The 25,747-nt window shown below is 41.0% G+C and overlaps 2 protein-coding genes across 5 annotated transcripts; both read left to right on the top strand.

Annotated features, from left to right (window-relative positions):
* On the top strand, positions 1–10,111 carry rgs9bp (regulator of G protein signaling 9 binding protein; the record flags this gene model as incomplete). Its single annotated transcript, XM_079489792.1, has 3 exons — positions 1–180; positions 8,878–9,184; positions 9,708–10,111. 3 exons carry the CDS (start codon positions 1–3, stop codon positions 10,109–10,111), a joined length of 891 nt encoding a protein of 296 aa, XP_079345918.1.
* A 4,596-nt stretch (positions 10,112–14,707) lies between these two features.
* mcur1 (mitochondrial calcium uniporter regulator 1) lies at positions 14,708–25,460 on the top strand. 4 transcript variants are annotated; one of them, XM_079490067.1, is made up of 9 exons: positions 14,708–15,235; positions 19,560–19,676; positions 20,244–20,347; positions 21,649–21,750; positions 22,096–22,137; positions 22,472–22,543; positions 22,845–22,898; positions 23,679–23,793; positions 24,798–25,460. In XM_079490067.1, the coding sequence occupies exons 1-9, from the start codon at positions 14,998–15,000 to the stop codon at positions 25,058–25,060; spliced, it is 1,107 nt and encodes a 368-aa protein (XP_079346193.1). In that variant the 5' UTR covers positions 14,708–14,997; the 3' UTR covers positions 25,061–25,460. The 4 variants fall into 4 exon arrangements, with proteins under 4 accessions (XP_079346193.1, XP_079346195.1, XP_079346196.1 ...); XM_079490069.1 differs by having other exon boundaries at positions 14,713–15,235; positions 24,547–24,922; XM_079490070.1 differs by lacking the exon at positions 24,798–25,460 and adding an exon at positions 23,876–24,426 and having other exon boundaries at positions 14,713–15,235.
* Positions 25,461–25,747: the final 287 nt, after the last annotated feature.

Genomic DNA, 25,747 nt, shown 5'->3' with positions numbered 1-25,747 from the left:
ATGCCCTCACTCGGTAACAACAAGGTGGGCGATGATGATGATGGCACAGCCGGCACAGACAACACTGTGGCTGGTGGGGTGGGCGATGATGATGGCACAGCCGTCACTGTGGCTGGTGGGGTGGGCGATGATGATGGCACAGCCGGCACAGACAACCCTGTGGCTGAAGGGACGGCCGAGGTATATTCCTTGATTAAGGTGAGCTGCCCCAAGTTCCGTTTTAATTTGAACTGAAATGATTTAAGACTATGCTTAATTTTTTATATAATATTGTTGGGGTATTTGTCAATGCATTTGCCATAGGATGGATGGATGGATGGATGGATGAATTTTATTTTGTCATTGAACACACATGTACAACGTAATTAACCTGTTGGCATCAATCCAATGCAGTACAAAGTGCAATCATAATAATGTTAGTAGTAGTAGTAGTAGTAGTAGTAGTAGTAGTAGTAGGGGGACTATCCCTTGGTTAAAGAGTTCAAGAGAATAATGACGGAAGAAGCTGTTTCTGGATCTGGTGGTTGAGGTCTTGAGGGCAGGCATCTGTAGTGTAGCCCTTTCGCCTCTGTGAATAGGAGGGGTGGAACAGTTTGTTGTTGGGGTGGGAGGCATCTTTGATGATGCTAAGGGCCTTAGATGGACTCAATTGTTGGCAATGAAGAGCCTACAATACGCTGCGCAGTTTTCACCACCCTCTGCAGTGATTTCCGCTCTGTGACAGTACAGTTTCCATACCAAGCTGTAATACAGTAGGTCAGTGTACTTTCGATGGTACAGCGGTAAAATCTTCCCAGAGTCAGGAAAGGAGTCCAGGAAAGGTCTTCTGATATGTGAACCCCCAGAATTTTTAAGCAGGTGACACGCTCCATCTCCTCCATAGGATATCTTGATTAGAAAACAATAGATCCCATTTAGGCCTGACGTCGAAATAAAAAAGAAAGTCTTCTGAAAGAATAAATATTCAAAGATTTGTGCCTCAAATAGCAGATCTACAAGCTCATAGCGCGCCACCGAGTGGCGCGCTATGAGCTTGTAGATCTGCTATTTTTCAATAGCTAAAGTATAACATAATTTAGTTAAAACACCAAAAGGGGTTCCCGTCCAGAATGGGTTAAGACAATAAATATGTCCGTGCTTTCTTTCAGTATGTCTGCTTTTCAAATAATTTCTTTATTGTAACAATGCTGAAAACATGGCGACGAATATATATGGCACAATAATGAGCCAGCAGGTTCGAACTTGAGCTTATTGAGTTTTTTCTTAATTCTTTCAAAAATTACAAACAAATACAACTCCGAACTTATTTCCCTTGTGATCATCTTTCCAGAAATACAAAAAATAGCACTACAAGGCACAGCAATACATATATATATATTTCTTTATAATTTACAATTTAGGCATTTAGCAGACGCTCTTAATCCAGAGCGATTTACATTAAGCAAGAACAAAGAATAAAAAAGCATGGTAATACATCAAATACATACAAAGTAGTTATCATGAATCATACATAAGCTAAGAGCGTAACAGTGGAAAATCTATATAATGAAGCTATGCATATATATATACTATACAGTGCTATGTTTACATAAAATGCTATAAGTCTACAACTACATAAACTGCTCTCTAAGTCTACATAAAAATGCTATCTAAGATACATAAGTTGAGCCTTTTCATACGCCTGTAAGAGGTTTAGGCTAGGTCAAGTACTACGGCAAGTGCTATGGTCTAAGATGGAGTCTGAAGAGGTGCGTTTTTAGACTGTGGCGGAAGATTGGGAGCGAAACTGCAGTTCTGATTGCAATGGGAAGTGCATTCCATAGTTTTGGAGCCAGAATGGAGAAGAGTTTGGGGCGTGTGGAGCGTTGTCCCGGTGTTTTTAGGGAGGCTATACTTCCAGCTTCCCTGCGTCGGCTGATCTGAGCGCTCGGGAGGGTTGGTAGGGTGCGATCAGACTTGCAAGATATGGCGGTGCCGTACCTTTGGTTGCTTTGAATGCCAGCATCACAGTTGTACAGTTTTGTACAAACTGATGTCTGGATGAGGAGACAAAACATTTACAAAAACCACACTCCACACTCCCCTATTATGGTACATCCATAATTGCATCAGCATTCATTCTGGTCTTGTGGTGTTCTACTTTATTTGCTACAGTAGGTTAATATTCCAGACACTTTAAATATGAGGAAGAATAAAATATAATTATACCCTGTGGGTGAAAAAGCACTTTGACTGAAAAGAATTGTCTTGGTCCAGTGCATCTCCCTCTAAGTAGGTCTGTAGGGCGGAAATGCCAAGTGCCAAATATGTGGCTGCTGGCATAGTTGTTTTTGTGGACTAAAATGATGACAAAAACATGTTTGTCGACTACCTTTTTCCACTGTCGAAAACTCAATAAAAATCATAAATGAAATAAGAACTAAATATAGGCCTATTAACTATTTTGTCAACAAATACAAACTAGACTAAATGATGGGGAGGGACTAGTGGATATAGGGAGGAGAGTCATTTCACTCGGGTCTGAAAATAGACGATCTTCTGAGCTTGTGTAGATGGGCTATTTTCAGCCTGCAACAAAGTGTCAAATCAGTCATTACGACGCGCCCGTCAAAATAGATTTAGTCGACTAAAACTACACTAACACAAACATTTCAGATGACTAAAATATGACTAAAACTAAATGGAATTTTATTCAAAAGACTGCATGGCTAAAACTAAAAATGTGCTGTAAAAATCAACACTGATAGCTTATTGTCTCTTGGACAGAATGTGTTCTGTATTGTCTTGTTTGTTAACAAAGGCATAACCTTAAATCTAGAAACTGTAAAATAATGAAACGATCAAAAAATAATATAGTACGCTTCAGTTCTCACCAATGCGTATGTGTATTACGATTGTTATGTTAGTTTATGTTTATTTACTATGAAATCGTGCATTTCCTGCCATTTGTTTGGTTGGTTACGCCCCCATATATGGTCATGCCTCGTGACATCACGTGATGTCATCAATATTAAGCCCATATATGGAGATCCCTGATGTCATCAATATTTCCCAGCAACTATACATCTGACCTCAAACCTCAAACCCTTAGATCTCCATGGCGAAATCTAGAGCTCTCAACAGGCCCCCGGCGCTGCCACACTCCATATATTGAGCTGACCTGGTCTGACATTCCATATTTTGATCTCACCTCATCAAAACCTGTACAATCAGTCAAGACACGCTCCATATATGGCCAGCACAGAATTCATTCCATATGTTGATCTGACCCCCCAATGCCAAAGCGCCAGCGCTCGCCCAGCAGTCTGCTGTCACCCAGGCGGATACTGTATGTTGATCTGACCCCCATACTGTTATTATGTATTTCATGCAGTGTTGCATTGAGTTGCGACTGTGGCTCAAGAGGTAGAGCAGGTCGTCCAATGATCCATGGGTCGGCGGTTCGAATCCCGGCTCCTCCTGGCTACATGTCGAAGTGTCCTTGGGCAAGACACTGAACCCCAAATTGCTCCCGATGTGCTGGTTGGTACCTTGCATGGCTTCCGCCGCAATCGGTGTATGAATGTGTGTGTGAATGGGTGAATGTAATGCACAATCTATGTAAACGCGCCTTGGATAAAGGCGCTATATAAATGCACCATTTACCATTTACCATTTTGAATGAATCTATCTCTGGTGTGGGACGCTATTTTAAAGACGTCACACGCAAGTCGCTTAACACCTACACTACAGATCACACAATGGACAATTGATATGCATCTAGGCTCATTCCTACGTATGTAAGACACACTGATGTAACACTCTGTAGTCTTTGTAAACTTTATTGAGGTGTGAACTTAAGGGATGTTTTTAATCAATGCATGTGCGTGCGTGGTTTGCTCCTGAAAAGTCTCTGGGTGGACGGCGTAGTATACAACAACTGGGACCTCGCTCCTCAAAGGCAACGACATGGTAGTGCATGGAAGCCAGTCCTATGAAATATATGAAATGTAAGCTATTGATTGATTGAAATACCTTATTTGCAGGTTGCAGAAAAAAGCACAGGAAGGAAAGTACAGTTCAATACAAGGTCTGCTAAGAGGATTTAAACCCAAGAAAGCCTATGGCTTGTTTCCATTGGGGTCCTTTGTAGTCAATATGGAATGCAAGGCTGACGTCACGGTAGGCTGTTACACCTACCGGCCCCATTTTGATTGTGATGGCCTACATATTAGATCTGCGTCAAGTGTATAAAGTTGGTGTTTGAGTGTTTAGTGCACAGTGCTAGAGCTCTTTCAGTTCGCCAAAATGGGATTTATTAAGCCTACTTGAGTAACCTACTCGTTGTGTGAAATACAACAAGTAGGCTTCTCACCATAAACAATGTCAGAATAAAGGGGATAAAATAGATAATGGACTAACGTAACGTTTCACCTGCGCATTCCTCAAACATACATCGAAACAACAGCTATGTTATGATGTACACTACATAATTCCTATTTCGTTATATCCTATTACTGACCAGTAAGACTGGATACTGAGAAAGATTACCAAAGATTATACTTGCGGCAAAATCAGTACTCGCCCCCTTTCAGAACCATGAGCAACAGGGGCACCAGGAAATCATTCACCATTCATTTTCCCCATAGACGTTTCAAAAAGTATTTATTTAAAGACCTTTAAAGCCTCGGATAAAGCCAACTCAGCAAAGTGACAACTCATGACAATAAACACATTTATTTGGGCTGAACATATAATTAGAAAGAAGAAAAACAACAAAACAAAGTGTTGTACACTGCCCTTTTTTGCCCGTCTTTCTAATTATCTGTTCGGCCCCAAAAATGTGTTTATTGAGTTGCCACCTGCCGAGTTGACTTTGTCCGAGGCTTTAAAGGTCTTTAAATAAATAGCTACTTTTTGAAACGTCTATTGGGAAAATGAATTGGGAATTATTTCCTGGTGCCCTCGCAGGGGGCGGGACTGCGACGCTCTATGACTATGACCAATGCAACACTGATTATATGGCACCTGTCATCAACTCCTAACTTGGACATGGGACACTTCCTTATTTCTAATTAGGTCATTTGGGTCATATAAGATAGCTCGCCTCGAACCAGTGCCGGTTGTCTCGTTCGAGCCCGCTGCAGTGGTGTCCGATCCGAACTTAACCGCAACGCAGAAACTTCTGGGATCGCTGAGGACTTTTGGCCCTTGGGTTGTAAGGCCAAACATCCTGTTTCGTAAGCAAAGCAATAGTCTCTCGCGAGGAGCTAAATCAGTGCTATTGAACACCCTTTACGTCTGTGTGTTGTTTCGAAAATATTGAACCAATGGAAAGTAGTAAAAAGTGCTTTGGACAAAACCTCTTAACTCCATTGGACCCTCAAAATGTTTGCTAAAGCAACTAACTCCACCACCTCTCCCCCTCTCATGGAAGTAATTGACAATATATAAAGTTACAACACCAACTTTGATGAGGCTGTATTGCTTTGTTTTAAAAATATAAGGTTTTCTTTATTTCCTGAAAAATGTATATTTTTCATTTCCTGAAAAATGAACATTTTGGAGTTATGAGGTTTCCTCCCGACAGCAGAGATATGTTTCACTAGATGCGTGTCATGATGACGATGCCAGCCAACTGAGTAGGCCTACGTATCACCATGACGATGCCAGGCGTGTACTGTATATCCATATATGATGTCAGCGCTGGATATTGCTGTTGTCTCCATACATGGAGCTATAACGTTGTTGTCTCCATATATGGAGCTTTAGGTGAAAGCCTTCGTAACAGGTCATGTAAAAATAGATTGATGTTAATCAGATTATTTATGGCTAATATTTTGTCATAACAAATCTGCATCAGATCTGTATCAAACCCACACCGTCTAATCCTCCAGGGCTAAGCCCTGCTAGGGCTGTTAATCGCTGTCTGAGGAAGAGATACTGTAGCTCTTGAAACACAGAGCAAAGTGTCTGTGTGTATAATGGACTTATTGGGCCTGAAAGCTTAAGAGAATCTGCACAGGGTGTGTACTTAACCCTAGAACACTAACCCTTAATTTTGTCACATCATCACTAACCCCGGGTATATTTTACCCGATATAATAAATCCCCTAAAAGAACATTTCTCATCAAAATCTATTAAAGACCAGCAATATATGGCAATTTGAGGTACTCTTCATTACTATTTCGACACGAAGTTTCACAAAATAAAACTAAACGGATATCATGGGGGGGCCTTATCATAGGGTGGCAAAATCAGTGAAAAATGTGTCTACCGGTATTCCTTAAAAATTATCTATCACTAAACCAGAGTGAAAATTTGGACATGCCTGTAGAAAAAAAACAGGGATGTGGGCAGGGAAACAAACCTACCTTCTATGATGTCACTGAGCATCCTGAAGGTACCCAAGGACCCACCCACCTCAGACATCAGCAACATTATGAAAATCACATAAACATAATAGTCCGGGTGAAATTCACCAAGGTTTAGATTTGTAGGGTTACGGCTTTCATTTAGACCTGTGGTTCTCAAGGTCCTTGAGGGGGTTCCAGGTGGTCCCCAGCTAAATAATGGAGAGTTGGTAACCAAATGGACCCTTATACAGTAGATCTTTAACTCTCGAGAAATGAAAACAAAAGGCCCCTTAATGGGTCCATTTGGTTTCATTTTACACTAGTTAAATTATTGTTAAATGCTGCTGAATTGTCTGAAGGAAGCCAAACCAAAATAGGTTTGACTCTTATGTACCTGTACACAAGTAACAATAAAGTAGACGCTTGAACCTTTGAACCTTGTACTGTCTGTGAACTCGGATTAAGTGGTTAATTGAGTCAGATCTATTATCATTCATTATGGAGATCATTGTAGTAAAGCTGTAGATTGTGCTGGTGCAGAACATCATGGGCTGCTATAAGCGGCCCCTCGAGAGACCCGGAAAAGAAATCCCCGTTCATATTCCTCATAGACTTTTCAGAAAGTATTTATTTAAAGACGCTGCGGACAAAGCCAACTCTTGTCGTGACAAATCATGACAATAAACAATTTTTTTGGGGCCAAACAAAGAATTAGAAAGTAGAAAAAAACGGCAGGTTACAACACTTTTTTTGTTGTTTTTCTTCGTTGTAATTATTTGTTTGGTCCAAAATATTGTGTTTGTTGTCATTATTTGTCACGACTCGAGTTGGCTTCGTACGACGCTTAAAAGGTCTTTAAATAAATACTTTTTGAAATGTCTATGGGAAAAATGCATTGGGATTCATTTCCTGGGCCTGTCGTCGTCATGAAAGGGGGCGGGACTGGGACAGTGACTGGGACAGCGAGGGCACCAGGAAATAATTCCCTATCAATTTTCCCCATAGACGTATCAAAAAGTATTTATTTAAAGACCTTTAAAGCCTCGGACAAAGCCAACTCGGCAGGTGACAACTCATGCCAATAAACATTTTTTTTGGGGCCGAACAGATAATTAGAAAGACGAAAGAAAGGGCAGGATATCAACACTTTTTTTTGTTTTTCTTCTTTCTAATTATTCGGCCCAATGAAATGTGTTTATTGTCATGAGTTGTCACCTGCCGAGTTGGCTTTGTCCGAGGCTTTAAAGGTCTTTAAATACTTTTTGAAACGTCTATGGGGGAAATTAATGGTGCCCTCGTCATAATTCTGAAGGTCTGCAGGACTGCAACGCTCTATAGCTGCTTCAGATTAGGCCTCATTAGGTTCATTACGGGTTCAGTTGGTCGGTGTTTGTAGTGTAGTCACGCAACCCCCAGTTCGCTGCTAAACGGCACAAAGACCAACTAACTACTACCCTGATATTCAGTGTGACGTGTATGAGTGACTTTCAGTGTTGAAACTATGTCAATATGCATGGGATCATATTGGGTTTACCGTACTGTATATATCAGTTGGCTGTAATCAAAGTAAACTTCTCTCCTCTCTCATGGTGAAACGAATGGCTTTGAATGTTCCTTAAATGTGTATCTGTCCTATTCATCTATGACTGATATTTGTGGATTTGAACGCTACTAAGTATTTATTTTAGTTCATGAATGGTTAGGTTTAGCTTATCTTTTTTGCATTGAAAAAGCATGTGTAATGTTGTGTAAAGTAAACTCATAGTGACCATCCTCAACATTCATGTTGGATTGTCATTTTCTTAAGAATGCGTGCGTGTGTGCGTGCGTGCGTGTGTTGAAGTCTATTGATGTCCCTTACATTAACAGTGTGTAGGATTTAGCACAGATTCTCCTGTACACTATTATGTCTTCCCAGACAGCAGGAGGGAAAAAACATATACCTTGATGGTGGTAATAACTACATAAATAAGCAACTCTTTCACCATGTAGCATGGGTACCTGGGGCGAAAGCTAATATGTCCCAACATTTTCAATGGCACATCAACCTAAAATGGCACAACAGGTCAGAGGTAGCCTCGCATAACCAGCCTTCATCTGCCTTTGCAATGCATATTGCCCCAGGCAGATTAATTCTGTCCGCTCTCAATTGTGGGAGGACTTCACGGCCGAAGTGGTGACGAGCCAACCAGATTCGTCTGGAACCAGCGAGGCTAGGTCAGAGTGGAGTGTGTCCATCACATCAAAGAGAGTTTCCATTGCCTTCACTGGTCTATACCTCTCTCAGCTGATGAAAGAGAGTAGCCATCTCCATCCACTACTCTATACCTCTCAACTGATGAAAGAGAATACGCATGAGAGCCTGTGCCTGTGTATCTATTCAGACAAATTAAATGAAAACCCATAGTGATGGAAAGACCTTCACCATGCCATTTTATGGCCCACAAAAATCTGACATTTAGTTTTCTTTCATTTGTAGCCCCAGTTATAGTCCGGTTGGGTGTAAGTCTCAGAAATCTCTTTCTGTCATCCCCCATACAGGTGGTGGCATGTTACCGGCACTTGGCCTCGTGCGTCGGCACCAGTGTGGACAGCTTACATCTTCGGGACGAGTTGCGACAAACGCGGGAAAAGGCCCAGAAGTTGGCCGATGACTGCTGCCAGCACCTGACGTCTCGTCTCCGCGACAAGAGCCTGCCCGAGGATGAGCGCAAGGAGTTGGAACTCCTGTGGGTGGCCTTCTCTTCCAGCCTCGAGCTTCTCCACGCCGACATGTGCAAAGTCTTCAACATGGGCGACATCTTTTCTATGGCCAACGCCGCTGCCCGTGTGCAGACAGGCCTGGAAGGTAAGCAAGAGCACATGCCCTAGCCTTGACGACCTTGCAGGCTTAGGCAAAGGTTATTTCATTTGTTTTAAACTTTTATTTTACTTTTATTTAACCAGTAAAAGCTATACGTTCAAAAATAGCATGTTATTAGACAGATTCCAGGTTCTTTTGTTGACCGGGCATCCTGTAGTTTGTATAGTTTCAATGTTCAGATGATTATTATTTTTTATATGGTTCCATTTGCACACTCAGAGTTGTGGGGGGGTCGTTTGAGAACCACTCTACCAATGGACTCCAAATCTGTTACATAGTGTCGTAGTAAATCAGTGTCATACAGTACATATTCTGAAGAAAACCTGGAGACTGACATTCGGTAATTGGGTCTTATGATCAAAATAAGAACATTATAATGGTGTGTAAAAACAGAATCTATAGAATTGGCCAACGGACGAGGCCAAGTCTAACCACGGACACATGTCTGTGTAGTGTACGGACATAACGATGACCCCTGTTCTCTGACATGTGCATTGTCGCCATGCAGGGGGCGGCAGTGAGGTGGCAGCGCGAGCTCTCAGCCTGTCGGACCTGAACCAGACCACAGAGCCCGACGAGGGCCTGGAGGAGCAGGAGCACGGCGCCATGGAGCAGGAGATCGGCCAGGTGGACCGCATGATCGAGGACATGGAGTCGAGGGTGAATGTGCTGCGCTGGATGGTGGAGTCCCGCGGGCCGCTGTTCGTCGACCAGTCGCTCAACAGCACCACGGACAGCGTCTCTCTGGGGCTCCTCCTCTCGGAGGAGGGGGGGGCGGAGCCGGAAGAGGGGGAGGAGCAGCCGGGGCCCGGCCCCCAGCATCAGCCCAGTCAGGTCTACATAGTTCTGATGCTTTCTGCCGTCGTGGTGTTGGCCACCACTCTGATTCTCGGCATTGTCTTCTTCACGTAGAGGGCAACCTTGTTGCACACAGTCAAATCTGTAGTGTTATTATAGGGTCTATGCACATATACAGTACCATTCTGGAAATTACTCTTCCTACTTCTGGGCCGCGTTATTATGGATCTCACCTCGGTTCTAAGGAAACCCCGCTGTGATTAGGGCCAATAGCCTTTGCTATAGTTAAATCAGTAAAACTATACCTAAACCTAACCCTAACCTCAGTAAAACTATGCCTGCCCGGGAGCCAACCAGACACATGGTAAGGCGGGTCCGGGCCTCTTCCGACTTCCTTCACAGGATGTTACCAATGATACTAATGAAGGCTATGTTCCATTCTGGTCAAACAGAGTCAGGGTGTGCATGTTGGCTCACTGGAAACATTCTGCTACTCACCTGAATGGGTTCCAAATGGCCCCGTACAGGTGTGTAACTCTGAAAGTGCACACTCTCAACGTTATGGGGGTACTTGAAATTTGAAAAGTTTGAGAACACTAAATGAAACAGAGCCTTAATTAGTATCATCGGTAACAGCTGTGAAGGAAGTCGGAAGAGGCCCGGAAGTAGGAAGAGTTATTTCCAAAAAGAGCGTATGTGCATAGAGCCTATTTAACTCTGTTGCTGGGTAGCTCAGTCGGTAGAGCACTCGACCACAAGGTCATGTGTTCGATGGACCATTTGTACACTCTTCAGAGTTAAATTAACACTAAGGGACTTTACTGTGCAGATATGGTATACACATATGCTGTATATATGTACATACACACACCTGCGTGAAAACATGCCCTGGCACATTCTGTCAAACATGAACAACATTCCAAAGCTGCTATATCCTGCTTTTGTCAAATGAACTGACAAAACCAAATAAACAACATGCAATTCATGACATGGAAATGTCATGTCCACATTATACAATGGAGGAAACATACTTTCCCCCAATATGTAAACTTTGTTTTATACTGCTTTAAAAGATAGAGAAATTTTTTAAACAGGTTCTTACCGTTCTTTATACATTCCTTGTAAAAGCAAAGCAAAAAAGCAAAGTTCTTTGTTTACCCAGGGTAAGTGGACTAAGCTCGAGATGCTTGTTTACAGCCACGCCCTGCTCATAGAACATTTCATGGTTGGGGTTCAATGCCTTGCTCAAGGGCACTTCAGCGGTGGTAATTTTAACGTGCCGGTCCGGGGATTCAAACTGGCGACCTTCCGGTATCAAGACCGCTCCGCAAACCGTTCGGCCACCGCTGCCTCAATTTACAATTGTCAGAAAAACACTGTTTTGTTGATGTTGGGAAGATGTAGGTTTTACCGCCTTTTAGTTTCACTCTGATCCAGTGTAGGATGGAGAATGTCCTCTTCCAATGACTCCTTACATTTTATTTTATTTTCATCTTTATCTTTCTGGAATCGATGTAGCTTATTATATTCTTTGTAAATAATCTACATACTGAATCATCATCATCATCACCTTTATTTATTCTCGGAAATACAGTTGAGGGCAAAATTCATTGTAATTACAAGCGTACAAGTAACTCTGGTGTGTGACTATTATATTATTGATGATTAGGTAGGTATTTATTTATGTTTTATTTGTTTTAGAAAATGGCAATGGCAAGTGTATAAATCAAGTGTAAACATCTTACTACAAAGAATCTCCTTATGATTACATCATTTTCAAAAACTGTCTATAACCCAGTAGTACAGTATATCAACATCTTGGTTTAAAACCCCTCTGAAATTACAATCCTTTGTTATTTTTGTTTTGTTTTCGATTTAAAAACAAACAAGATTTAAAAAATACAATGTTAAAATCAATTATGAAGCGCACGGGAAGCCAGTGAAGTGACGCCAGAATGGATGTGATGTGATCACGCTTGCGAGTTCCTGTTAAGAGGTGTGCCGCCGCTGCCGCGGCATTTTGGACTAACTGAACCGAGCCATGGAGGTTTGATAAGAGTTACAGTGTGTTACATAGCACGCTCAAAATCACTAAAGGAGCACAGACTTGATTTTAGCAAGCAGCCCCAGAAAAAAAAACTGCAACTGACCATGGCATTTACCTGTTTATCAAGTTTGAGCGCATTGTCAAATTTTACGACAAGGTTGGAGACAACAGCCGGTTTCACATAAGGCTGCAGGGAACCTGCAGTAGGTCAGTGGGAAGGGCCACTAGGCCCAAACACTAGTATGACCTCTGTTTTACTTTTGTTGACAGTTTAGAAGAGCCATCCATGCCTTAATGTCACTTAGACAATCAAAAAGGTGTCAGGGAGCTGTTGCTGTCCTTTTTAAGGGTTGATTAAAAAAATAATCCAAATTTATAAAATACAAAACAAAGAAACTAAGAAATGAACAATGTTAGAAAAGTAGTACGGTGTAAACTTGTTAACTCTTGCTCCCCTCTGTGAATCCATTCATATGTTATCTCCCTAAAACAGGACCTTAGGCAACCCAGTTTGACCATAAATTAATAAATCTTTCCCTTTGTATTTCACTAGACCGGTGCCCGGCTGTAGAGCACAGAGTCGGTAATGATGGAAGTTGGAGATCCATGCCCCACCCATTGTCAGAGTACCCGTTCCACCCATCTGTCTGTGTCCCGTATGCTCCCCTCTGCTAGCCTGGCTCCAGCCCCTGAATCGCTCCATGCCCATTAAAAAATATGTTCTCTGAATAGAACAGACTAGATGTCTGCACCACAAGCATTGTGGTGCAGACTCCAAATGGATCCCAGAGGAAAATGTTCATATGCAAATGTATTTAAGTTGCTGGTGCAAAAGCTGTATTTTGCACCAGCACAGACTGCTAAGTTGATGTGTGTGTGATAATAAAAGTACAGTAGGTACCTTACATTAATGATTTTATTTTTTGTCCATCTATTAGCCTTATAATTAAAAAGGAAATCACAGTCTATTATGTTAGGAGCTCCACTTACATTTCTAGGACTGGCAATGATGAATTTGATGAATATTATTAGTTTGATTAATTAATGAATTAGTTTCCAGCTACTCCATTCATTCATTCATTCATTCATTCATATATAAATAAATACATACTCTTTTTCAACTTCTGCAAGTTTTGACTTTGATGGGTGGACCATAGAGTCATCATAGTATATAATCGATTATTTGTGAGCCTTTACATTTTTAACCTCATCCAGAAGATACAGGCTGCGTTCGAATTCATTCCCTATGCCCCATATAGTGCACTACTTTGGGGTTCCGCCATTTCGTTATAGTGTCCGAATATGTAGTGAGCATTTTTGCACCCTAATGTAGTGGACTGAAGTATCCCACAATGCACCGGGAATTGTAGGGACCATCCGATGGTCACTACAAAAACACAGCGAAGCAAATCTGCCCCATAATGCATTGCGCAAGCTCGCTCTTGAACGCACATGCACGCGTTTGCGCGCTCCAACTCAGAAGAGGCAGAAGTTGAACCAGCGAAAGAAATCAACACAAATGTACTTTTTAAACTTTCGTTTCCCCTCTCTTTTCTTCCCTGGCGGATCTCGAAGCTACAGATCTCGAGAATGATCTGTGCATTTATTTGCAATTGTTTTATTTATTTATAATAAAACAATTCATTTGCATTTGCAATAGTATTACTAATCTGATTCATTCATATCACCCAGGCCCAGCGCATGACGTTAGGAGAGGAATGAGTTGCTTGCTGTAGAAGGCCTTATATTTTAATAGTTTTTGGATTAAGGTGAGGTTGTAAAGCTATGTGCTAAAGTCCAATATATATTTTGTACATGCATGTGAGACACATTAATTGTGTCTCCGAACATATGTTTTATTAATATTAATTAATTCCTGACATTAAAAAATATATGTTATCTAACATTATTTCATTGAATTGCGCTAAATACATTAAAACTTCATTATGTAGGCAGTAATTTATTGGACTGCTGTTTCTGTTAACGTCCGTATTGTAATGTGAGCAGAGCTTGTAGATCGGCTACTTTTGGTAATTCTTTTACCAAAAGTACCCGATCTACAAGCTCACAACACGTACGTTGCATTGCTTATAGATCGGCTATTTTTGCCGTATCCCCCCCCCCCCCCCTCGAGGGTTCATAATCATGCTGCTGATATTTTCATATTGTCAAGGTGGTGCACTGTTTTCATATTGCTGGATAATGGATATAATATTAATGTATTGATAATAATCATAGGCCTATGTTATTTTAAAAGAATAACCTTTTTATCATCATTTCAGCAGCAGCGTTTTGACTGTTTTTTTGTAGTCAGTTGATTCTTCATATCCAAATGAGTGAAACGGCCGGGTTGATTTGTTTATTTTTCATACAGTTCTTTATGAGGCGATCTGAACCCTATGGGGGATTACAATGCAAATAAAAAGTACATGAACCCGCGGACCTATAGCGCCCTCTACCGATATTGACGTCAGAGTCGGTGCTCCCCATACAGGGAGTATTGTCCGAATTAATCACTATTTGAGTCCACTGAGTCTGGGTCCCCGTATGGGGAGTAGGGAACAACCCTAGCAATTCGAACGCAGCCACAGTCTTGTTGTGTTCCCTGTTGTGTGGGATGGGAGCTTAGAGTCTCTCTAAGGATGGGATAGTGGTGGACCCAGAACTCTCGCGAGATTAACATAAACTCTCGCGAAATCAAGTGAAGTGTCAAAAACGCAAATGAGAGTAGTGGAGTAGAATAGCCACAGTGTGTTGTTGTTCTTGAGGAAGCAGCCAGGCAGTAACCTTCTGTATCAGAAGAACCGCAACTCCTGCGTGTATTCACCTAAACTAAAAAGTAACTAAAGGGAAAGAAAGCAGCAGCAGAGAGAACGTTTGTCTTTTGTTTAGCCTTCACACTCAGGATTGATCACGGACAACAACTTCACTTTTGACATCACAGACGATAAGAATGGTTCTGAAACAATGTCGCCCACGGATTAAATCTGCTTTCAACCCAGAATTATGGCGTGATCATCATCATCATCATCATCATACACACACAACGGCATCATCATCACAACACACACTGAAGACAATAAAGCCATGTTTGACCGTGACTCCTTGGACATGGACATGTGTCCTCCTCAACACTGCAAGAAGACACACATCTGGACACAAGTTCAACTACACGTGTTTATGTGTGAAAGGTACGCTCTGGAGTGTCTTCAAGCGGTATTTCAATTTCTAACCATTCTTAGTTTAAATAACAAACAACAGCTAAACGAAATGCCTGCCTGCCCTAGGCTTGAAGAATTGTGCGACTCCAGGCGTCGCTGTTTTCTTTGGTGTCAATAGCCTACCAGGTTAAAATGACATCACCCCAGAAGTGCTAGTTATTCACACTTTTATTTTTTTAATTCACCATTTTCACCACGGTAGGGGGGGGGACCTGGGGTTTTTCTGTTGGCTATATTCTATTCATGGTTTTAATTGATTGAATACTTTAATACTTAACATTGTGCAGAAAAAAGCACAGGAAAGTATATACCTGTACATACAAGGTCTGCTAGGAGGATTTAAAAACCCCAAGAAAGCCTATGGCTTGTTTTTATTATTCAATTCATATGAACATGTAATGACATACAAATATACAGTACTATGTCTTCTGGAGATGTGAAACATGTGATGGATCTAGCCGCAATTTGCAACTCTAGATTTTTTTACAATGGGATGAATCTAGAGTTGCAATACCCTCCATTGACTCCCCACTCATCATTTTGCGTTTGTGATCTGCTGGTCTCAAACGACGTTAAACTCACCAACATTGCAGCTGTAGTCCAAGCTTGAATTTTTCTCTTTCGATCTGCAAAGCTTGTTTTTCATAAAAATCCCCCGTAGACATGTTATGAGCTACTTTCTGTCCAAAATATTCCACAAGTGATATTCCGAGCCGCCATTTTGCAATTCTGCGACGGGCCGTAAAACAAGACGTGAGGGGGAGAGCTTGTTTAATAGAATCTTACCTGCGCAGGTAAGACACCCAAAGAAGAAGCCGACGCAGCGCAACGCCCCGTCACGCACGGCCTTCTATTAAACAAGCGCTCTCCCACACGTCTTGTTTTACGGCAGGTTGAAAAAATACAAAATGGCGGCTCGGAATATCACTTGTGGAATATTTTGGACAGAAAGTAGCTCATAACATGTCTACGGGGGATTTTTATGAAAAACAAGCTTTGCAGATCGAAAGAGAAAAAATCAAGCTTGGACTACAGCTGCAATGTTGGTGAGTTTAACGTCGTTTGAGACCAGCAGATCACAAACGCAAAATGATGAGTGGGGAGTCAATGGAGGGTATTGCAACTCTAGATTCATCCCATTGTAAAAAAATCTAGAGTTGCAAATTGCGGCTAGTGATGGATCATGGAAGTTGCCCACTTGAGCTCAGTGGTTTATAGCGTTAGAAGGACTTCTCCAAGTTAAGGAGAATTAAGAGCCACCCAGGCATCCACTTGATACCCCGAATAAGCATTTACATCCAACACAGATTTGGTTGTTGGGATTATTAGATAGTAATTAAATCAACAAACACTAGTTTACATTCTGTTTTGGTGCAGTGAACGTTGACATGATTGTCATGTGTGTTATGTTTCATTAGGTTTTTTTGGGGGGGGAGCGAAAAACAAACTCTGCTCCGAGAGAGCTACTATAATCTGCTGTACACAGAAGGACTAAACCTACACGTTCACTCTGAGTCATTTTCAAATATATAATTCAGAATATTGATTGAAATATATTTATTAACAGTTTGCAGAATTACAGTACAATTCAAGCACAACAAATACAAAGACTGTTAAATGTGAGTGGACGACCCAATAAAGCATTACACTTGTTTACAAGAGGGTCCACCTTGTTCAATTCATCAAAACATTTAGAGACATACAAATATACACTTCTATAAAGCCAAAGAGCAGAACGGGAATTCATCATAAAGGAGGTAAAAACATTACGATGGGGCGATTCAGATTTTACGGGGGCCAGTTTCAAATTGCAGCCGTCCGTAGGTGCCCTTTGAGAGCGGATTTGAAGGACTCAAGGGATTCACATGTCTTAATGACTGTTGGTAGGGCGTTCCACATTTTGGTGGCATAGGAGCGAAAATAATTTAGTCCCTTGTTTGTGCCGAATCTGGGTTGCACATGGTTTGTTGCACTCCCTCTGGTGTTGTGGGTGTGGACTTAACATTAAGGTAGTATTTGGACAGGTACATGGGTATCTTGGTGGTGTATCGTGGTGCAATGCAAATATCTATGCAACAAAAATACTTTCAGAATTCATCAATGTTGTGTCTTTCTGTTTATCTAACTCCATATGACATATTGAGCCACCGTGTTGTCATTAGGGATACAGACCGTCATCAGTACCAACTACAGCCCAGATCTCTACACTGTTGACATAATATGCTACAGACAACAGTGCTTTACATTTTCTGCTGTGGAAAGTGGAAACTTTACACTGCATAATGCATATATACTGTAAACATGGGCTTTTATCCAAAGTGCTTTACACCAACGGTTTTCAACCTTTCCAGGCCGTGACCCCCAACATAATCATATTTGAACTGGGGACCCCCAACCCCGATAAGCAGGAGTTGAGGCGTTACATTTCCCTCTCCACAGATAAATATATGGTAAAAATAGCAGATCTACAAGCTCACAACGTGAGGCATTGTGAGCTTGTAGATGGGCTAGTTTCTAACATTTTGCCTCTTTCTTATATATATTGACAATTTGGCCAATGTTCGACCATTTTTTGAGTGGTGTATACCACTCCTACAACTGGCTTTGTTAGTGCAGAAAAAATGAGCATGGTTGCTATGTTCACCCTGTTCAATGAAATAATGAAATCACACCCGGGTGAACAGGGTGAACATAGCAACCATGCTCATTTTTTCTGCACAGGATGTGATTTCATTACGTCAGACATGATTTCATTACGTCAGACAGGCTATATAAGACCTTACACCACTCAGTTCACACGGGTGTGATTTTTTTTTATTGTGTAATTTGATTACTTTTCTTGTAGTAATGGTCCTTTTTCTTTTTGAGGTATTAAAAAGGTCTTAAAACCTTTAATTTTACACTATTTATTAATTACAATAATACATTTAAAAAAAAATTAAATCATGTGGGGCCCCACAGGTTGAGAACCACTGCTTTACAATGTGCATTAAAACTTGCACATCGACGGTGGAGAAAACCATGCAAGGTTCATCAACCTGCTCATCGGGAGCAGTTGGGGGTTCATTACTGTCTTGCTCAAGGACATGTCAACCTATAAACCAGGGATATCTGGGGATCAAACCTGGAACCTTTCCGATTCCCAAGTGACTATTCTACAACCTGACTGAGCTCTACAGTATGTACAGTTCTGCTGTTGTGCTTTTTTATGCAAGCAAAGGCGGAAAGGACATTTCTTCATATTGTTGCTCCATAATTACTTGCGCAAGCAGAGCGCGCAAGTACTGTGGTCGTGCTCGTACGACTGTGCGTTGCCGTATGCTCGGAGTTATATATACTGATGTTGAAGACGTAATGAAGATATGTTTCAATGTCGGGTTATAACTGGCTGTCGATGGTGACGTAATTAGGATATGCTTCAGTGTCCGGTGAATTAAAGGTAATGTCTGCATGTATCTATCATTATTACGTTACCATCGAAAGCCAGTTATAACCCGGCATTGATACATATCTTAATTACGTCACCATCAACATCAGTGAATATACCTCCGAGCATATGCATAAAAAAGCCAGCCGACCACAGTATAGTACTTTCAACTTACAACTTACATACATACATACGTTACCTGTTACCCAACCAATATTGAAACGTATCGTAATTACATCACCATTGACAGCCAGTTATAACCCAACTTTAGTATTTAATTCCAATGTTTTACAGAGAGGCTGAGATTTGAAAGTTCGTAGCAGCAAGCAGAGCGCGCAAGCATTGTGGTCGTGTTGGGAGGTATGCACGTGAGCTTGGGAGGTATATATACTGGACATTGATACCAACCAAGCATACGTACATAAAAAAGCCAGCCGACCAAAGTATAGTACTTTCAACTTACATAAATGTATACATGCATACGTTACCTGTTACCCAACCAATATTGAAACATATCGTTATTACGTCACCATTGACAGCCAGTTATAACCCGACATGCTTGGTAGGTATTGATGGTGACGTAATTAAGATATGTATCAATGCCGGGTTGTAACTGGATTTTGATGGTGACGTAATAAAGATAGGTTTATAATATTGAAACATATAGTAATTACTTTCGTAATTAATTTCAATGTTTTGTAAAACACAGGCTGATATTTGAAAGTTCGTAGCAGTCGACAGTACTTGCGCGCTCTGCTTGCGCACTAATATGCCATTTATGGCCTACTTGTAGGCACTCGACGGGGTGCAGTTCTAGTTATAACTGGTAATTAGTTTAATTTGTTGTTGTGTTTTGCTTGATTCCAGAGCTGAGCACCTCTGTCAAAGCCATGCAGTACGATATGAGGGCAGTCATGCCGCAGTCTGCAGGCCGGAAGCTCTTCTTTGACACACATGCAGTGGTTCGACTCCTGGAGGAAAACGGTTTGGATCATTTATTAACTTGTTTTATTGACCTTTATTTATTCAGGTTAGACCGTTCTTTTTCAAGGACGCCTTGAGTACATGATCACAACATAATTATTCACTACAGAAAACAATTCAATTTGAAATAAAGTGCAATATAATCTAGACAAATAAGGGTATATACGCAAAGCAGGTGCAGGGTCCTTTATGTAATACATCCTCAAGTACCCTAAATGTCTCTATAGAGACCAATCGATCCAGTTTCAGAGAGTCCTGGAGTTTGTTCACTGTAGATCACACTGCTTTTCTTTGTGACCACCGCGCTCTGACTCATGGCGTGTTCAAATCATGCAATAGGAATAACGGTGATGGGTCTCATACACCAAGAACTGCTTTAGTTTTTATTCTCTGCATATTGAATTAAAGACAAACGTTTCGACTAACCAGCCTTCATCAGTGTGTCACGCTGATATGCAAGAATAAAAACTAAAGCAGTTCTTGGTGTGTGTGTGACCCATCACCGTTATTTCTATCCCACTGAACACGCACACGTTGTGTTAACCTTTTCTTTCCCTCTGTGAATAGGCTTCAGCCCCCAACAGGCCGAGATCATTGTCCAGGTTCTGGTGAATACGACCCACTCCAACATGGATGCCATTTATGGTGACATGGTGACTAAAGTGCAACAGGTGAGACCATAGACTGTAAAAGGGTGAGACCTGCTCCATTTCATAGGAGGAATACATAGGACCCGAGTGGAGATAAGCGGGGACCATTTTCTTGGTGCTGTCCTTTCAGACCAAGTGTTTGACTGTACTATGTGCCGTTTACATTTACCAGTATGTCTAATACAGTATTTGATCAATGAAGCAATCAATTCAATGAACTCCCAATCTACATTTAATGAAAGATTGCTTTCATTGAATTAAGTCTCCTGTTCTGCATGTGTCCCTAGTAGTACAGGAAATCTATGGAAAATACTGGATCAACCTCAAACTAATTGCAAAAGAAACAAACTTTTGTATCTTCAATATATCCTGAATAACAGGATATATAACAGGATAACAGTTGCCTGGAATTGTCTGAGGGGAAAGTGTTGAAAATGGCCTGTACAGTATGGCCACCATAGACATCCTAAGGCAATTATTTTCTAGATGTGACAAACTAGGGTGTTTTCATGATGCTGAATCCATTCCAAGCATTGGTTTTGCACAAAAAAACTCCTTGGGCTAAAAACGGCCATATCCGTCATTTGTGATGAGGTCAGCACATTTGGGCAAGTGGCTATGGCCAAACTCTCCATCATTTAGCTGGGGACCACCTGGAACCCCCTCAAGGACCATTGGTGGAAAACCACTGGTTTAGATGATTAAAAAAACAGCATAACAAACACAGTTCTTAAACAAAATACCTAAATACCTCAACACCGTTAGGTTATGTGTATATAATGTTGCTATCGGGCATAAACCTCTTATATCCATATTCGTTCTACTCCTTGATCATACTACAATGCCATTGAATTTGAATTCTAAAAAGTAACAGTTTTGGTTATGAGGTTTCCACCCGACAGAGACGAAATACAAATTAGGGATGTGCCGATGAGACATTTTGGCCGATATCGATATCTGATATAATGAATTGCTGTTATTGATGATAACCGATATTACCGATATGATCTCATTCTGTATTAAAAAAATATAATAATTTTGTCCATTCTGAAAAATACATGTAACAGGGTGTCTGCACTGCAGACACCCTGTTACAGGCTGCAGATTTAACTTAAATACCTTTTATATTTAATATTGTGAGCTTGTAGATCTGTTCAAGCTGTTACTTTGGGCTTGTTTATCTGTAAAGACAGACCGATTAATCGGACCGATTAATTAATCGGTCTGATTGATTAATCGAACCGATGCCGATTTAATCTAAAAACAACTAGAATCGGCCGATTAATCTCCCATCACTAATACAATTATTTTGGATTTGACAGGAGATCATGCTGCAGCGAGTCATGTCTCAGATATCATCCGTAAAGAAGGACATGATTATCCTGGAGAAGAGCGAGTTTTCGGCTTTGCTCGCAGAGAATGAGGTGAGTGTTGATGTGATATAGTTTTCGTCATATAGTATTAGTAGACGAAATCGAGTTGGAACTTGGAAGTGGTTACATTAACATTACGGGTTTCACAGTGGACTATGTTCGGCTTCATATACTGAAGCACCTTGATGCGGGTACTAGTCATTGGTTAGAACAGTCATTAGTCCTACAACCTATCTCAAACCCTCACCCTAACCCTAACCTCCCACGGGGCAGCACACCTAAACCTAACCTTAACCCTCTCCCAACCCTTAATGCACCCCTCACCAACCTTAATTTGATTTTGATACTATCCATGGTTAGGTTGTCAATTACAGCATATATGTGCCTTCCTCCCAGAAAGTCAAGATCCAACTGATGCAGCTGAGAGTTCAGTTAACTGTAAGTATTCACTCTGACCCACTATGAGAATCACAGCTCTTGTTCTATTGGTCACTGAACGCAAACACATATGTGATATCATTGCTATCGGGCACAAACCTCTTATTTTTTTGTAAATGAATACTCTTCTTGATCATACTACAGCGTCACATGAAAGTATAAAAAGTAGCCGATCTGCTGCAAGGCAAGCTCGACACCGTGTTTTGATCTTGTCGCTACTTTTGCTATTTTTTTATTTGAATCCTGAAAAATCACATATGGTTTACACCCGACAGAGATTTGTAATACATATTTTGCAATTGTGCTGAAAGTGTCCCTCTGTTCCCCATTGAAGGATGTGATGAATAAAATACGTTCAGACACACTGTTGGACATGAACATTGAGAAAAGTCGTGTGAAGGAATTGGTGAGTTTCAAAACTGACTGCATAATTGACTGAATGAGTGAGTGATTGAAGTAAGTGTAGTGAAGCATAAGACACAGCTTAATCTGGGGGGGGGGGGGGGGGGCAGTTTATTTAATTTTATTTATTATAAATTATTTAATGTCAGTAAGTTAACACATGATTGAATTATTCTATGTGTTTGAGATGCAACAGCAACATCTGTTCTGTGAATTGTTATACAAAGCTACTACAGTAACAAATTCAATTGACCTGTGCCAGTATTTGTGGCTGACTGCATTTCTTACTTTTTTTTCTCCCCCAGAGATCAGAACATGAAAAGAGGCTTCTTGAGACGCGATCAGATATAATGGAAATGGTTCGTATAGACGGCTGAATATTTTCACCCACATTTTCATTTCATTGTCATTATCTTTATTTGGTGTCTTCCTACAAGGTCAACACTTTTCACTTTACCAGACCAAACAGAATCACTTTTGAAATGTTTTAATAATTCTGAGGAGTAGCAGTAAAGCCAAATTATGAGCAAAAGGCAGCTCTGTTCAGAAATAAAACTATTTTGTAGTTTGTCTTTTACAGCCCGTTTGCCAGGAAAGGCAACGTGTATTTTAAATAGGAATAGGATGTTAGCTTATGTAGATAGTCCTGTATTTGCACACATGCCTGCAAATATTCAGTGACAAGAAAGAGCATCGGCAAGTTGTATTCTGTTTTGGTTCAAATGTTGATGCTATAAATGTTTTTGTAAAACGGACTCTGTTTACTAGTACAGTTTTAAGTTTATCTGTAGCGCATAAGCTGACATCTGTACGCTCAAATCAGTATCATGATTATTTTAAACCTTTGCCCTGATTATGATTTTTGAACGGCTTCAGTGGTTAATCAGTCTAATTTATTTGCGACGTGGGCCTTCAAAATAAGGGTCTTCACTGAAAATAATAAATAACTAATTAATGAATACCTGGCAGTTAATGGATTAAGAAAATGTGTTAAAACCTTTGCATGTTGTTGACTTTGACCATGCCCTAATTATATAACAATTGTTTTTAAACGATTTGCATTGGTTTCTAAGTATGTTGTCAGCATACGTACATCTGTTTATGATGTCTAACTATATGTCCATTTTTGCCCTTTGAAGAATTCAGAACATGATCGTCATTTGACTCAGACCAACATGAAAATAGACACTGAAGTTGCCGGTCTAAAAACCATGTTGGAATCTAACAAACTGGACACCATCAAATACCTCGCAGGTACAGTAAGAAACGTTGCGGTACACATTCGTCATTATCGTCTGGAATCAGCTATGACATCTTTGAAATATTACGTCAGCAGTGTCGGGCAGTCAGTGCTGGTGTAACAACATGGTGATAGGGCCCCGGTGCAAATAGCCTACATGTATCGCAGGACGGAGGAGCACGTTTCAGCATGCAGATCGGCTACTTTCGGCGTTTGATTTGTCCTAATGCTGGTGCTAAATAACACTTCAACTCACTGCCAGACCGAGCGTGGAGGAGGGTCTGCTTTAGCTCTGAGCAGATCCACATGGGCACGCATGCAACTCAAGGACGCACGCTGATTTTTGGCAGTTAAAATTGGATCGCCTTGGCTCATTTTGGCCCCCACAATGCCCACATTGTCTGGGCCCCACGTTCGGCGGTTTGCACCGGCGATATTTAGTTAAAAAGAATTTACCCAGTAACGAGTGTAAGGTATTACAGTACTCTTACCAAAACAGTAATTTTATACCATGATATTACTATGTAAAAAAAATGATTTATATATATATATATATATATATATAAATGTAACCATTCTCGAATGTACTTGAAGCAGTGATGCGCTCACTTTGTATTAATCATTATTAACTCTGGTGTACATATTTTGGGCAAAAATGTTGAAAAAACAATGTAGTGGTTAATATGATTGACTGCATATGTTTCCACTCAATGCTAAATGTTAAATATACAAGAAAGTTAAATGAACGTTTATGTCTCTTCCTCCAGGGTCAGTATTCACTTGTCTCACCGTGGTGCTGGGTTTCTATCGCATTTGGATGTGATGAGAAAACTGTGATGACGGACGGATGGATCACATTGGTCATGTCACGGTGGGCTCACATCAGACCCCCACCACGCCTCCTCCGTCACACGTGTCTGTTGCATGTTCACTTTTGTCACATGGTGAAATGAATGGGCTCTATTGCACACACGCCATTTTGGAAAGAACTTTTGCCCCTTCCCTACTTCCTTCACAGGTGTTACCGATGGTACTAATGAAGGCTCTGACTGTTCCATTCTGGTCAAACAGAGTGCAGGTTGCTGCTATTGTGCAAGTTGGCTCTCTGGAAACTGGCTCAAAGTGTCAACGGGTCTCAAGGTGGCCTTGAGTGGGTTCCAAATGGGCCTGTACGGATTTGTAACTCTGAGAGTGTACAAATGGAACCAAATGGACCTGTTACGGGGCCATTTGGTTCCATGTGTACACTCTCAGAGTTATGGGGGGTCCTTGAAATTTTAAGAACCATTTTGAGAACCATTGTAACACCTGTGAAGGAAGTAGGGAAGCGGCCCGGAAGTAGGAAGAGTTATTCTGTGTGCATAGAGCCCATTGGTTGAAGTAGGGAGAGTTATTCTGTGTGCATAGAGCCCATTGGTTGAAGTAGGGAGAGTTATTCTGTGTGCATAGAGCCCATTGGTTGAAGTAGGGAGAGTTATTCTGTGTGCATAGAGCCCATTGGTTGAAGTAGGGAGAGTTATTCTGTGTGCATAAAGCCCATTGGTTGAAGTAGGGAGAGTTATTCTGTGTGCATAGAGCCCATTGGTTGTGGACTATGCAGAAGTCTCATCACGCCACGGTGCAATCCTGGCTAGTTGCATGTATGACAAAGTAGAGCATGAATTCACGAAAAAAAAACATAAGGACCGATATCCAATCTCCGATTATTTGCATATCGGCCAATTCCAATATATTATTATGTTATATATTTAGGGTTGTCCTGATCCGATCACATGACCGGAAATCAGGGCCGATCGTGTCATTTTCAAATGATCGGAAATCGGATTGGGAGCAAAGAAAACCTCATCGGGACATTCCTAGTATCAATGTTATATCATTGTATTATCATGATATTAGACTGGATACTGCCTGTGATTTTGGATATTGTGGGAAAAATTGGTATCGGCAGATAGTCAAAATCAAATGATC

Source organism: Electrona antarctica (assembly GCF_951216825.1).
Source record: "Electrona antarctica genome assembly, chromosome: 20".
Classification (NCBI taxonomy): Eukaryota; Metazoa; Chordata; class Actinopteri; order Myctophiformes; family Myctophidae; genus Electrona; species Electrona antarctica.
The sequence above is the reverse complement of the archived record's forward strand: the minus strand, read 5'-3'. Positions and strand labels throughout refer to the sequence as shown.

Coding starts and splice junctions, on each gene's coding strand:
- mcur1 (XM_079490067.1), top strand. CDS start 14,998: ATGGTTCTGAAACAATGTCGCCCACGGATTAAATCTGCTTTCAACCCA. Junction 19,677..20,243: donor TCGACTCCTGGAGGAAAACG/GTTTGGATCATT, acceptor CTCTGTGAATAG/GCTTCAGCCCCCAACAGGCC. Junction 23,794..24,797: donor CACCATCAAATACCTCGCAG/GTACAGTAAGAA, acceptor CTTCCTTCACAG/GTGTTACCGATGGTACTAAT.